This window comes from Leptosomus discolor, chromosome 1 (assembly GCF_034619465.1).
Source record: "Leptosomus discolor isolate bLepDis1 chromosome 1, bLepDis1.hap2, whole genome shotgun sequence".
Lineage (NCBI taxonomy): Eukaryota > Metazoa > Chordata > Aves > Leptosomiformes > Leptosomidae > Leptosomus > Leptosomus discolor.
In genome coordinates this window covers 103231947-103248270 of record NC_141391.1, presented here as the reverse complement: position 1 = coordinate 103248270, position 16324 = coordinate 103231947, and the positions used below count along the sequence as shown (strand labels likewise).

The 16324-nt window shown below is 42.2% G+C and overlaps 1 protein-coding gene across 4 annotated transcripts in view; it reads right to left on the bottom strand.

Moving 5' to 3' along the window:
* Positions 1 to 11221, bottom strand: part of SYNJ1 (synaptojanin 1) — a 66289-nt gene extending 55068 nt beyond the window's left edge. For all 4 annotated transcript variants that reach the window (XM_086477804.1, XM_086477815.1, XM_086477825.1 and 1 more), the window contains exon 1: positions 11073 to 11221. In XM_086477804.1, coding sequence (XP_086333930.1) covers positions 11073 to 11196 — 124 coding nt within the window. In that variant the 5' untranslated portion in view covers positions 11197 to 11221. The remainder of the gene's footprint in view (positions 1 to 11072) is intronic.
* Positions 11222 to 16324: the final 5103 nt, after the last annotated feature.

The window sequence follows — 16324 nt, the reverse complement described above, 5'->3', positions numbered from 1 at the left end:
AGAAATCAAAATGTATGAGCATATGGCATTTTATAATGGAAAATAAGTATTTGATTTTATGACAAAGTATGATCACGCTATGTTTTTATGCAACAAAAAAAGGACTTGCAAAAATTCCACATGCTATTAAAGGAGAACGTTGGCATTTTTAACATCATCATCTCCCAATATAAAAAGCATCTGAAACACAAGCAAATAAATTCCATGACAATGCTCTCCTGTAATTAGTTAAAATTAGCATAGCGCTAAATGCTGCTTTTTTTCATGAAAAAAATTATCCTTTTTCTCCAAGAATAAAACCGTGATGTGGCAGTATTATTTCGAGGTAAGCAAACAAGATTATCACAAGTGCATTTTAACTAGTTTTAGATATATTCCAAACAAAACTCTTGCAGGTCTACAAGATAATGGTATTTAAAAGCCATGTGTTAGATTAGGAAAACACAATCTTCAGAGGCATTTTTATTAAAAAAGATAAAATTCGTAATATTTTAGAAGAAATTAAAGTGTATCTACCATTATTCACCTGGGAGTTTATGCTAGTGTACACTTGAGAACTTCAATCAGCACTCAAAAAACCAGGCCCACAAGCTTGACTGCAGATCCAGGTGACAGAGACGATGCAGAGCAGAAACCAGATCCCACCTGTCCTGAGCTTCTGCTCATGACTGAGACTGCACCTGAAGTGCAAATTCCAGCTGTGCCACTGGAACCACAGGGATTAAGACTTCTGGGTCAACAAGGATTAGCACCTTCTCCCTCCTCAGAAATGATCTGCTAATTAATTTTCACTTTGACACTAAAAAAAGCAGAATTTGACATAAAGAAAAGTGTAAATTGAAATGCCTATTGCCCTGGCATTCTGCTGTGCGCTCTCTCGCATTAGCTCTATTTTCTTCAGAATTGCTGCTGTGAACCGTTCTAATGAGTGTTCCCTAAGCTTAGCATAGCCCTGCTTGTGCACAAGCCTATCCCTTCTGTTCAAATGTCTGCCAGCTCTATTATTAAAGTGGATCAGAAACTCCAATAGAGATAAAACAATTATTTAACCTCAGCCTGAAATCTAAGCTCATTCGATGTTTTATTCACTGCATTTCAAAAAAAGCTTCAACTATTGGCACTGATACACTGTATTCCTGCAATCCAGGTGCTACAGAGTTACAGCAGCATGATTATTCCCGAAGTCCTCACCCACAGTAAGTGTTAAGACTCACAGCCAACCTAAACACATCACTTGCAGGCAGTGATTTTGTCAGCATCACCAAACCATGTTTTTCTTAACCAGATCACCAGCAGGCTGGAAACAATAACTTCTAAACTTCAAAACCTGGTTCTTTCAATCCACTTTTCCAGCAAGCATTTAATGATGTCAACATACCCTTCTATAACTCAGCTTTCAGTAATCAGAGAACTGCCACGTTCTTCTTTCACATTTCAAATTATTAATGAACGATGAGGTTTAGTTTCAAACTTTCTGCAGGATTTTTCTTAAAGGTGCCTGCCAGCACTTAATGACATTTCAGAACAATGGCTTTTCTGTCTTCTATGGATTTATTATCTTTTTCCATTGCATAGAACGCCTGTTATCCTTGCTAAGCCCTCATAAGTAAATGCCCAAAGTAAATTAAGTAACACAGGCTTTGCAAATTCAGATCAACAAAAAAAAAAAAGGCCACTGCTAATAAAGCAGCAAACAGTTGCAAAAAAAAAAAAAAAAAAGTAAGTAGAAAAACTTACTGCAGGCAGTCAACTACTATTTTCCTAACAGAGCACCCAAGCACCAACCAAAAGCATTTTATGCCATGTTTTTCATTTACATGAGATCTAATACAGTGTGAACTCTGAGCAAAGCTTTTCCACAGTGAGTATGTAAGTATTTCTATCTCACACTGCCTGCACTTTTCCCGTTTTTTTTTTTTTTTTTTTTCTGTTTCAATGCCAACATTCACATGGGAAAACAGCAAACATCACACACCTCAGAAGGTTCACTTCATCCATCCTGCTCTGGCCCATTCTCACCTACTCCCTGGTTTCAGCCACTGCCTCTGCAGAACCCGAGTCTAGGCACAAGGCACATCTAACAGGCCCCGCAGCAGGCAGCTGGGATGCAGAAGAGCTTTCCTGCAACGCGCTCCTACCACCCTCCCATAAGGCACATCGTGCCTACTACGAGTTACAGCTTTCCAAGATAAATTTGTAAGGCAGATTCCCCTTCATTGAGGGAACCCATTTGAACCTCTAGCCATCAGCGTTCACAAAACCTGAAAGAATTATGGGATTTGGTGATGACTGATAGTAGCCAATACAGAGGGATAAAACAATTGTTACTTTTATAAACCTTCTTCTCCTTAAGAAACTATGCTAAAAAGAAAGTAGTCACAAAAGTAGCACTGATAGCAGAAAAGGGAGCAACTCCACGGCACCGCATTGCTGCCTCTTCCCTACCACAGCAGCACCAACCCACACCACGCAGGGATGTTTTGGATGGTTGACTGCAGCAGCGCTCAGGCTGCTTTCTGGGTAATGCACAATAAGGGACTTCCCGCAATCAGGAGTGCCACAATATTAAGGAAAGGCACTTGAGTTTTCTGAAAACCCAAGATGAAATCAGGAATAAGACATAGCTACATCACACTCCTTTCCGTTTTCTTCCATTTGAACTGTTGGGACACCATGGGGACCAGGGCACTGGTAGCCATAGCAGATCCCCCAGGGAGGTAGGGCAGGCTGCGGGCAGCCCCAGCCCAGGACATCAGGCACCTCCATGGGAATGGGCTGAGGCCAGACCAGGATGTCAGTCTGTGGGCAAGGGACCTGACCCTGGTGAGGGTAACTGGGGCCAGACGTAGTCCCAGGATGGCCAGGCAGGCCATGGGGACAGACACAGGCCAAGGCTGGGCTGGGACATCAGCCCGGCTCAGCAGAGGCTGTGTCCAGGCTGGGCAGAGCTGTGGAGAGCTGGAGACCAGGACTTCGCTGCAGCATCGCTGAGGCAGGGACTGACTGCCCCGAGGGGACTGAAATGGAGTCCTGGGCTGTGGGCAGGGTGGGGGAGGCTCAAGGGGGGCTGGGCAGGGACAGTCAGGGCTGGTGGTACAGCTGGTTTAGACCAAAAGTCCATTTAGCCTCCAAACATTTACAAGAATTTCCCAAACCAGCACCTCCACCAGTGCCAGCCACAAGGGTGCCTTTCATTTATGGATGCTAAAAGAAAAAATCCCAAATACCTAGGCTAGAGTGTAACCTGCACATGGCATTTCCCACTTCTGAAGATATCAAAATTAAATTTGCAGGTTTTCATATTACTCTATACCAAACAGCACGAAAAACAACATAAGTACTCTGGAATCACCCAGATTCTCCCCATAAATACCATATTTAACTCTTCCTTCTTCACCAAAGCAGTAAGCTTCATGGAGATCTATGCTCTCTCACTTCATTCAGCATGCAAAGTCATGGGATACAGCTGGATATGCAAGAGCCACCAAATTTATAAAAATACATGGCTAAGACCCCATCTCTATTACTTGGTGCTTGCAAAGCCAACTTTCAGTTTCCTCTACGAATAGCTGAATTTACCAACTGGGTGAAATGCAGCTTAGAAGTTCAACCACAAGAAGGCTAAGGTAATCCTGACAGAAGGAGAGAGCATTTCCAAGAGCATTTCCTCATTTCCTCTGTAACATTCTTAATGAATGAGAACATCTCTTTCCAGAACGGTAGGTTGGCCTGCAGCCATAAGAACCCTTTTGACTTTGATTTATGAGCTCCACATCTCGAAAAAAATGCAGCTAATATAAATATGCACTCAGAAAAACATGAAGTCGTACAAATTAATGAACCTGCTTCTCCTTGAGAAATTGACTTTCCTATTTTTGACTTTTTAAACAGCTGGAAGTAAGCAAACACAATTAAGGCTGTCTGAAAAAAAATATAAAATGCTGTCACTTGCTAAGAATGAATTAAGACATGCAACTTCTAAAGACAGAAATTATCAGCTAGAATGACAACTCTCATCCATAACAGTGGACTTAACAGATTTTAAATTACACTGTAGAGGAGCACTAAGCAGTAGACAATGCAAGCATACATATGTCTGTGTATAAAGATGGACACAAAACATTACAGGGCAGTATTTCTTCTGTTACTTTGTGTCAGTTCAGATGTTAAGCAGAAGGGAAATTAAAAGCAGGTTCTGCTTAACCCACTGCATTAATTAGATTCAAGTCAATTAATTTCTAAAACAGAAATAATGAGTTGTTATTTAGCAGTAAAAAAACCCAAACCGCAACACTTTTAATGTGGTTTTCAGGTCGAGTTGTAATGCATTCTTGTGGAAAGCCAGCAAGCCTCATTTGTTGTGTCAAGAGAAAATTAATAAAATAATTTAAAGTCAATCCTTATTAAAAATGAATAGGTCATAGTATTTTTAAATGTTAACATTCATTTGTTCCAAGTTAAATCACAAGTGTGCTTCTGTAATAACCACACTTTATCAATCACTGACTCATTTAAGAAAGGTGACTGATTAAATTATCTTAAAGGGCTTGTCAGCCCTCTTACTGTCAAGCAAATGGAACCCCATTAAAAATCTCATCTTCAGAACAACTGGGTTCAACATGTATTCTGCTTAATTCTAGATTAGAAATTAGTTTCACAATTTTAACAATCATAAAGCTAAGATCACGTTAAAAGTCATTATTTAGGCTTTCTACAGTTACATTCTCTTCTTGGTGGGTTCACAAGGTACCATGAGGACAGATTATAAATTAGTGGCTACAGTTCCCAGCTAGAACATGGGATGCTGAACTGGGAACACAGACATACTCCTGAAATTATGTGCAGTTCCTTCAGAAACAAGACTTCTCATTTAAGTCAGATGAGAAAAAGCTCATGCTACTGTCACTTCAAAAAGTTTAAAATCTGAAAAAATTATGAACTATTCTTACACAGTTTGGTTTTGAGCTTTTAAGATAGAGGTTTTCAAGCTTTTTGTCAAATTAGGACAGTTAAACTTTCAGCATTTAAATTAACGCTAACAATTTAACATTACCATGTAGGTCACACTAAAAGCAGAATGGAGTCACCACTTTCCTGTATAAATCAACAAACCAAAGAATCATTTTATTACTTTTGATACTTTGATGACATGAATAGATGCACAGAAAATTGGGTAACACCTGATATTTAAATCTGCTGTAATTCATATGATATTTGCTTTGAATTAATAGGATTTTTTTTTTTCCCCCCCACTCTATTTGCTAGTTCAAATTATGGAGTACCATTATTCACTTAACAAAAATGTTTATATGTTACCATAATACACACGTATCTTAAGACTACGGGGAGGAACCCTCAAATAACATATCACCTCTACCCAGCAATGAAAAAAACCCAGATACCTCTAGATGTTAGCAATTATATTTAAACACTACACACCAGAAAAAAAAAATACACGATTTGTAACAACAACAAAAAATAATTTGTAACAGATGAGCAAATAAAAGGCTTGGTTGCTTTAGCACTATTTTCCAATACTATGCAAATTCACTTCACAAAAATGTATCATTTCAATTAACACCACTAATGAGGGGGGAAAAAAACCAAACTGAGAAATAAAGGTGTGAAAACAAAGCTGACCTATCTAACAGCCTACAAACACTTCCTTTCCATCAGATTTGGGCTTTCTGACCCAGTTACATGCTCTCTATTGAAAACAAAACTTTATAGCACCAATAATCTACAAAGATTTTCTTCTAATACTGAGTGCTTTGATTAAAATATTGTTATTTTACATTAAAACCAACTGTTACAATTTTGGCCTGTACCAGTCAATTCACAAAATTACAAAATTTTCAGTTTAAATATGCATTATCACACAAAACCACCTACCAAATTATCTGAAATGCAGAAATGCTAATTAGTTTTTCTAAAATATGTCTGAGTAACTCCAGAAGTATGCAAACTAGGCTTCTTAACAGACATTTAATTAGGAAGATAAATCATTCACTGGATGTCCAGTACGACAAACCCAAGACTTCTACTGTCATGTGCGCTACCATAGAAATGAAAATTTACTGAATTAAGAAGGGAACATTCTTAAAGAGAGTTATTTGTTGCCAGCGAAATCCCTTGTTAAAATCATGCAAAGGGCTGTGGTACACACACAGAATAGTCTTTACTATTGCTGTAAAGCTAGTCTACCTTAAGAAGCAAAAAGCTTCTGATTCTGTTGTAAATAACTTCTTTTTAATATTTCCAGAACTGTGGACCAAATTCTTGCAGATCCATTATGCTAAAGAGGTCATAGTCCACTCAGGCAGGAGTTGCTGCCTCCACTGACCTCCTAGGAAGATTCTTACTGCACTTAGTACTTTTCAAAGTGTGCTAGGCTAGCATACACGGTCTTTGTTAAACCATGTGATTTTATTGGAAATGCCTGGAAAGCAACGAGTGGTACATCATCCCAGAAGACTTGAAAGGACAGTGAATTCTGGCAGAATCCTAGGAAAGGCACCTGATGACAGGAGAACAGGTTACAGCCTCCTCCACCAGTATGACTGCCCTTGGCATCCACTGTAGCTGTGGCTTCCCTGCAGCTTCTCAAATGTTTTAAAGTACTTTTTAATGGGAAGGTGTAGTCCGGAAGATGACACTTAGTCAAAACAGTAATAAAGACAGGAAGACAAAATTGCTGTTTGCCTTTGCATCCTCCTCCCTTCACCCTGGTCCCTTCAAATTGGCTTCAGATGAATAAAATATCACATCAAAATACATTCAAAAATTGTTTCTACCACAGCCTGTATTTGACCTTTCCTCTCTAACATAAAGACATTCTTGCCAGAGGATAAATTACTGCTTGGAGAATTTTAATGCCTATTAGTGTACCTTTATATATGTACATAAACCAGGAAAATATTTATATTAAGCTTATTTTATAGGATCTCATTATGAAAAACAGAATGTGGTACTTTATTTTGAAATATTCTCCTTCCCTAGTAAAGGGGATGTGGTTCCACACAAAACTCTGTATAAACATTATCGAGGGGGTGGGGAGAATCACACAGTGGCAGTTTATTACTGATGGCAGCAAATACCGAAAAAAACCAACTCTGGTTGTGAGCATACAGAATGTTACCCTCCTTAACAACTATGTACATATAGCAGCTGCTCATCATATGTGCCAGTATATTTCCTTTCTGGGTGTCTAAGCTTCCTCAAGTACCATATCAACTTAAAAATCTCTTGCAAAATTATTATACCCCATCTGCTACTGTGGATAGATAATAACATATCAGCTTTTTTTCACCACCACTCCCCAAGAACGCAGCGTGGAATAATCTTCTTTTTAAAAGGAAGCGGAATGTGAATGGGTGATAGAGTAGCATTGCTAAACATGTCTGTGAATACCAGGATGCCTGCTGCACATGGGTTATTACAGGTCTTACTTTATCTAGCTCTACAGAAAGCTCAGGGTGGGCATAGCACCTCTTCCTGTTCACATCTGTTCTCTTCTCAGCTTTACCATAAGACTGAAGTCAAAGGATGCACATGAAGCTCCTGCTCTCTCCACTCAGGGCTCACTGTTTTCCCAGACGACAGAACATTCTCCTTTACTCATTGCAGGCAACAGGAGTAAAGACAGCTTCCCACTCGCTTCGTTATGACTCACCAGAGAGGAATAGGGAGAGAGAACACCCTCCTGCTTAGTCAATGAAATCTTTACAGGTAAGATATCTCATTAAAGAGTCCTATTTCAAGAATAACTATTCTGTCTATTTTATATGTCAAATAAGAAAAAATAGATCTATGACATCCTCCCACTAACTTCTAAACAAATCAGCAGTGAAGCTGCTGACATTTAAAACTAAGTGCTCTTACAACGCCTTGAGAAACAAGCTGGTAGGATCCCCTCAGACTTTAGTATCTTGAGCTAACCCAACACTAGGAGTGAGATGATAAAAGAGGTATTAAAAATATACAAAGGCAAGTGAAGGATTTCTCAGATGTTTTGGTCACAGTAACGTTAGCTAACCCATGTTACAAGCAGTACACAGAAAAGTTTCAGCAGTGTTCCAGCCACTTCCACATTGAGAGTGAATGATTATGCAACAACCACCTCTGTGCACCATCCCTTTGACCCTCTTCCTTTCTCCCATCTTATTTTGTTGACTTAAGCAACAGATCCAGTACACGCACAACACCTGCTGAAAAATCACACAACGTACGAGTTGTAGAGCATTTCATACAGAGGCCAAACTAAACCCTTGGAATCATCATTCAATGCTTCACTGAATGTAAAGCAGATGAGGATTAATACTGTTATCCTTCCCTCAGCAAAATGGCAGATGTACTTCCTTTAAGATGACATTTAAAGGATCAGTAGTTTTCATTCCTTTCTCTTAGCCCATAAGATGCAGTTCACTAAGGCTCTCAGAACTGAACCACACATCGCTTTTAATGGTAAAGCATATTTCACTAGGTTGTGCCTATATTATGTGCACATTCTACATACAGTAGGAACTGTGATTTGGTATAAGGCTGAACATCTTATTTTATCTTCAATATTTACTAAAATCTTTTGAAAAACATCTAACAGTTCGAGATCAGCATTGTCAATTTTTGTAGAGTCTAAAAAGTCAGCAAAAAAGACGAACTTTTAACAGTTTAAAGTGATGCTGTTCTGGATTTAAATTGATATATACTTGATCTGACCATTTTTCTATCTATTCACACATATTTTACAAACAACTGGGGAATCTTCCCCAAAAGGCCAGTCTTTCATTAACTTTGGCTTTTAGATTTATGTCAATAACCAGAAGTTTGTAAGGCTACGGACTGGAATCTTCTGACTGGTTTCTGTGCCATGACTAGAGAGATGGAGACATAGTACTTCACAAATCTTCCCCACGTGCCAATAATTGTACTCCTTTAAATAAATACGTATTTAAAAGAATAGATACCAGAAGCAAAGAGCAAGCAGAAAAAGAAAAAAAAAAGAAAAAAAATATTCAATCCTGAGCCAGGGAACTCTACCGCTTTTTCTACTGTCTGTTCAAGGGTAAGACTGTGATCTTTCAGCCATTTACAAAAGAATCATGTTTTAGTACCTAAAAAGTTTAGGTGCAAATAGGGAATCAAAGCAAAATGCCACAGCTAAATATGCATCAGGAAAGCATGTCCATTCACCAGACAGAAAAAGAGTAAGGAGTTTACTGGTTAAGTAAACAATATTCAGGGTAACTACTTTCAGCTAAATATGAACATTTACTATGTTTAACCTACCAGATAGAATACCAAGGACAAACCTTCACAGATTAATAACGTGCCATCACTAAGTACAGAACCCAAGAAGAGAGAGACTTGCAAACTTCCTTTGGGTTCTATTTCCTCTGTTTGGTAACAAAATGAGGCACAGAAGAGGGCAGAATCTTTGATACGGTTTTTAATTTTTAGAGAAAGTTTATCCACGTGCCTGAAGTATATCGCAGCACAAGAAACAACTAACTTACTGTCTTTTTTGAGCGTAACTTTCAGGAATAAATAATTTTTAATACATTGCTCCCTAAAGAGCTTAAGCACGTTCAGTAATTACTAAACACACGCTAAAATAATGCTTTCCACAAATCTTCAAAGCATTCTTCCGTGTTTTATGGATTTCACTAAACCTGTTCACTAGCTTTATGACCGGATACTTCTTCCCAACCCAATCCACACTACACAACGCCTTTCAAATACTGCTGGCAAAGTCAATGAGATTACTTAAATACATAGTAAGAAGAAACAGTATCAGAAAAGAAATAATTATCAACATAGGAGAAAAGCACTCATTGTTTTTCACCTGGACCATCACACAACTGCAGTCAATCCTGCTGGCACGGCCCATTGCTAGGCCTCTAACGGTTAACAGCAGCTTGTTCTATTTGCACATTAAAGATGCAGATTAACCTCTATGCTGGAGAGCACTTGTTCATACAGCCTGTCCAGTACAGATGACTATGACCTGACTTCTAAGTACCTGACACAAGGACAGCCACATGCCTCAGAAAGAGACGATGCCACTGCCAAGGACCACACTCACGTACAGGACAGCCAGTTGCAAATGCCGAAGAAAGAAAACTTGATCTAAAGTCCCTCTCTTCTTTGGAAGCCGCATTTCTAACTCTTGAGTCTTGTTAGAAAACACACTCCCCATTCAGCCTACTCGTCTCAAAGCCAGAGCATCCTCCTGAAAGGCAGGGTTTTGAGTCTACTCAGACTTCAGGCAGTGAATCAAATCTCCCATTTTCTGATCGGTAAGAGTCAAAAACAAGCTTAGAAACGCTGTGCAACCAGGTGCTCAGACTTTTTAAAGAATACAACCCAAACGACCTTTTAGAACCCTATCTACGGGCTTCACAGATCTCTTATGTACTTATTTCAGTGTCTTCCTCCAACTATGACTTTAAAAAAAAGGGGGGGGGGGACAAAAGAGTTTATGGGAAACATTTAATGCATTTATCACTGAAAACATGTAAAAATAACTTTGCAATGCAAGACACCTTGCTCGAAATATTAGTCATTTTATTACAAGACAAATCAATACAGAGTATCAAGTTAGGTTAAAAATACAGGAACAAAATAAAACTAAAAATCAAAAAGCCATCAAAAATTATGATACAAAATGAGGTAAAAAAAAGAATTAAGATGATATACCATTTAAGAACGTAGAATTTTATTACAAAATACAACACATAGAATTAGCTTTTCAATGAGTTACCATGTATTCAAAAGGAGAAGGTTGTTCAGAACCAAAGAAATAAGCAGATTATGTTGGAAGCTATTAGAAGAAAATTTAGTATACATGAAAATATACATGCATGCATCATAAAACATAATTAAATGTGTAAAATTCTCTCAACAGATGAAGATATGAAAATGTCTTTTTTTTTTCCTCATTTAAATCAGAAGCCTCTCCAATAGCAAATAAGAAAACAGAACAGTTGCGTCTTCGTATTCCATAAATAAACATCTCACACAATGTCAAGTCTGCTAACTTTTTACATTGTAGTTATCAAAACATATTGACTTACAGAGGACAGCCACGGCTCCGGATTCAAACATGAGACATTCTTCTCTGTTTCTGGTTTCCACTATCACACTGAATGGAAGTGGATCCAGCTTGTGATAGACACGGTATCCTTTACTGAAAGCCATTTTGCCTTTATCAGAGGCAGTCCTGTCCAACACAAGATGATGTTAGTGAAACCTTGTGCTTCCAGATACCTTCTGCAAAGCAGGTCTGACCTGCATAGGTATTTTACATGTTTAACAAAAGACCAACCAAACAAAACCCTGCTTGCTCTTTCTACCTCATGAGACTTCTTTTATCTTATGTTCCAAAACAAATATAGGGACTATCTAAAAACAACATAATAATGTTTAAAAAACACAATTACCCAAACATCTTTCAAAAGAAAGGATTTATTCAAAAGCTTCGAGTCAACGAGAATTTCTTTCACAATACTTAATAAATAGGTTTTCTCCTCAGGAAAAAAAATTTAAAAGAATGAAAATAAGGTTCTCTAGCCACCACAAATATGTAAGAGTGACAACTATCTTAATCATAAACTAATGCCAAATGCAGAGGACCAAAAGCCTGGGCAGGCTTCAATTTTTAGATCTATTTTACAGATTCTGACCTTGTACAAAAGGACAGTGTATTCTAAACACTAAAGCTGTTAAGACGTTTTAAAAAATAATACAAAAACGTTAACCTATTTTGTTTTTCTTTTTGAAATGAAAGCAGGTTTTTGTTTGGATTTAAGCCCTCCCCTGACGCCCGAACCGTTGCAGAATTGTACTAGTGAAACTGCCCGTCAGCCACAGAGGTAAGACCTTCCTCTGAAACAATAAACAACCCCGAACAATAAGAAACTATAAACAAACGCGAGAGTAGCCAAATTGTAAGGGCTTAAGCTCAGGAAACATACAGCGAGGGAAGATTCTTCTTGGAAGCCCAGGGCAGGGTTTCTGCCCTCTCCCGTCCCTTCAGCTCGGTGCCCGTAACCTCCAGGGCGGTCACAGGCACGATGCCGCCGGTACGGAACACGCCGTCCCCCACCCTCCAGTGCAGCCCCTGCGGGTGCAGCCCCGCCCGGGGAGCAGCGGCGCCGGCCCGGCCCTTCACCCGGAGCCCCTCTCCTTCACCGAGGAGAGGCAACGGGACCACCGAACAGCCACGAGTTTCCCACCGCCCGGCCGAGGGGCAGCCCCGGAGCCAGCACCGGGCCGGCAGATCCCCGCCCCGCTACCACCTGCCACCCTGGGCAGGCGCGCACCGCCGCCCGCCACAGCCCGGTGCCGCCGGTCCCCACGACGCTGACAGAGCCTCCATCTTGTCTGGCGCCACCGGCGCCCCCGCGCTCCGCAACGGCGACAGCCGGGCCGGCTCCGCCGAGCACTGACAGGCGCCGAGCGCCCCCCGGTCCTGCTGCCGCCCTTCGGTCCTGCCGCCGCCTCCCCCCCCCCGCCCCCAGCCGCAGCGGTACCGGCGCCTCCCTCACCGGCCGCGCCACCTGCCACCGACAGCCGCCCGCTCCGCTCCGTGCCGCGGGAGCCGGCGGGACCTCACTTCCGCTCCGGCCCCGCCGTCCCTTCCGCATTGCGCCTCCCGCCACCGGAAGTCGGCAGAGGGCGGGGGAGGGGAGCGGCGGCGAAGCGGGAGGGGGGGGGAAATGTATAGGAGGGGGGAGAGCTGGGGTCGGGCGCCGCCGTTAAGCTGTTCGCGGCCGTTAAGCGGGGGAGAGAGAGGGAGGGCGGAGGTTGGATGGGCGGGAGGGGCGGGTATGCGGGCAGGGGGATGGAGGCCGGCGGGAGCAGCGACAGCGGGCTGGGTGGCGGGGTTTGCCAGAGCCGGGTTGGGGCGGGCGGCATCCCTCGGGTAGGGCCTGCCAGGGGCTCGTTGAACCAGGACACTGGGCGTTGGGCAGGCCCTGGTGTCAGGGTGGGGCTCAGCCTGAGGCGAGCTGGCCCTTTGGGGAAAGCAAGGAGGGAGAGAGCCCTCAGGAGGAGTTGTCCTTTCGCGGTGTCGTGTGACAATGCCGGGTCACAGGCTTCAAAGTCGCAAAACGTGCTGTGGATGCTCGGTGAGGCTATGGTAAAGCACAGCCAGCCCCAGTCCCGGTTGTGTACTTATTACAGGTGCAGCAAGGAGAAAAACCTTAGGGACAGGCTCACGAGTAGCGGTGCGAGCTGGAAAAACCGCTGCGCCAAGACGCGCGGTGGGCGTAGGAGCTGCCGGCGCAGATGCTCACCGAGCGCCTCGGGTCGGGCGGGAGCCCTGAGTCACGGCTGAAGCCTGCCTCTTCCTGACGGGCTTCAAAAGTTCTAGGCACAGACCGTAAGCATCTCTTTGGAAATTTCCATTCAGCCCGTGCAGGCTGTAAGTGGAGGAGGAGTACCGCTTCGCAGGAGCTTTCCTGTGTTGTGTTGGCGAGACATTGCAAGCTGCTGAGGAGACTACAGAAGGCAGGTTTGAGAGCTACATGCCAAAATCAAGAGAGAAGTGGGCTTTGCAGTGCTTCAGATAATGCTGGGGCCAGGACAGCAGTTTGAGTGGAGAGCTTAAGTGGTAAAAACAAAATCTGAAAAACTGTGGAGAAACTCTTCACTGAGACTATGATTTGAACGAAAGAATATGCGTAGGGGCAAGTGTGAGAAGTATAGCTACCTCCTGAGGCGAGAGCTGGGCCATCTTTGATTTTAGATTGTAGCAGTTTTTCCTGCTACATTCTTATCCAAGATCAATTCCCATTGCAAAGGGTAAAAATTAAAACCAGACCTTTCTTGTTGCTTATAAACTTTATATTGAAACATAAAAAGCTGTGTTTGATATATATTCCCTGAATAGCTCTGGTCTGTTCTGAGGAATTAGTAGATTGTATGCATAATCTTTTGATATTTAAATATGGTCTTATCGCACATACCTACCATAGGCTAAATACCAGTTGGGTGGAGTACACTGGTAGGAGAGAACACAGAGCAGATATTTGTGATGTAAAATATGATGTAAGTAATCTTCATGTATTTTTAGCTGGCCAACTTCCTACGTGCATTATGATGACCCTGGTGATAAATAAAAGTACAATATTTTAAAAGACTATTTAAAGATAAGTTTAACAGGGTTTGAAATTACTAGAACGCATAGTTGCTAACAGCTTGGCAGGTTGATTATACCACACTTCCACAAACCCTCCAAGGCAAGCACCGTGTGCTTACGGTGGTGGAAGCAACCACCAGGTGACTGGAAACATATCCCGTGCCCCATGCCACTGCCCGGAACGCTATCCTGGGCCTTGAAAAGCAAGGCTCATGGCGACGTGGCACCCCAGAAAGGACTGAGTCAGACAAGGGGACTGATTTCCGAAACAACCTCACGGACGCCTGGACCAAAGAGCACGGCATTGAGCGGGCGTGTCACATCCCCCATCATGCACCAGCCTCTGGGAAAATCAAACAATACACTGGACTGTTAAAAGCTGCACTGAGAGCAACGGGTGCTGGGACCTTCAATCATGGGGTGAACACACACACTTACCAAAGGCCACCTGGTTAGTCAGACTAGGGGATCTGCCAATCAAGCTGGCCCTGCCCCATCAAAACTTTTATGTACTATAGAAGGGGGTAAAGTGCCTGTAGTGCTCATCAAGACTACACTAGGGAAAACTGTCTGGGTTATTCCTGCCTCAGGCAAAGGCGAAACCATTGGTAGGATTGCTTTTGCTCAAGGACCTGGGTGCACGTGGTGGGTAGTGCAGGACGATGGGGAAGTCTATTGTGTGCCCAAGGGAATTTGATTTTGGGTGAGAATAGCCAATGAATTATGTTGTACGATGTTAGTTGCTCTATAACACCGTATAGCACCACTTCTATGGTGGTTGTATGCCATATCAAGGGAATTACAATGAAATCACCCAGATTAATGAGGAATGAACTCTGATGCGACCAAGCAGAGCATAGCGATGATAGAACTGGACAAGCTCAGTGGTGACAGAGCCAGAACTGGCTTCAGCATGCAGCAATCCAACACTACACACCATCTCTCCTGCCCTGAAAGACTGTTATGACAGATGGAGTCCAAAGTCATGGACTAAATGAACTCAACAGACATTTTATAGGGATGGCCCATAGACTAAGGGAATGGTATTTGTGTGTGTATATCAAGAGACAGGAAAAGGCAGTGGTGATTATTTGAGATGTCTCAGAGGTGTGGGACTTGGGTGTGGCATGAATGGTACAGAATAAAGGGTGGTTATTGTGCTGGTTTCAGCAGAGTTAATTTTCTTCATAATAGCTGGTACAGTGCTGTATTTTGGATTTAGTGTGAGAATGATGCTAATAACACACTGATGTTCTAGTTGTTGCTAAGTAGCACTTACCCTAAGTCAAGGGTGTTTCGGTTTCCCGTGCTCTGCCAGCGAGCAGGTGTACACAAAGCTGGGAGGAAGCACGGCCAGGACAGCTGACCTGAACTGGCCAAAGGGATGTTCTGTACCATAGGACGTCATGCTCAGTACATAAACTGGGGGAGTTGGCCGGGGGGGGGGCATATCGCTGCTCAGGCATTGGTCAGAGGGTGGTGAGCAATTGCATTGTGCATCACTTCTCTTCTTTGGGTTTTATTTCTCTCTTTTTGTTATCTTCCTTTTCAGTACAATTATTACTTCATCATCATTATTATTATCATTATAATTATTATATTTTATTTCAGTTACTAAACTCATATCTCAGCCCACTAGTTTTACTTTTTTTCCCCTGATTTTCCTCCCCATCCCACTGCAGGGCAGAGCAGAGTGAGTGAACAGCTGCATGGTGCTTAGTTGCTGGTTGGGGTTAAACCACAACAAAAAGGTTTTGGTAATTTTTCCCCCTGTGCCAGCTGAATTTCCAAATCTCACCAATCTTAAATACATAGAAATGTTGAGACATACCTCTGGAACTGGAGCTCAGGGAGCAGGGAGGAGGTAGAGAAGTCAGGAATGAAAAAGTGAAGTTGAGCCTGGGATAAAGGGGTGGGGGCAAAAGTGTTAATCGTCTTCGTTTCTCGGTATCCAAATTATTTTACTTTGCAATAAATTAAATTAATTCCCCAAGTCAAGTCTGTTTCCCATAATGATAATTGTTAAGTGATCTCCCCGTCTTTATTTTGACCCATGAGCTTTTTCCTCCTGTTTTCTCACCATGCCCTGTTGAGGAGGGAGTGAGAGAGCATCTGGGTGGGCGTCTGGCTGCAGTCTGAGGTCAACCCACCATGACTTCACTGGACTTAAGAGCAGAGCCTATT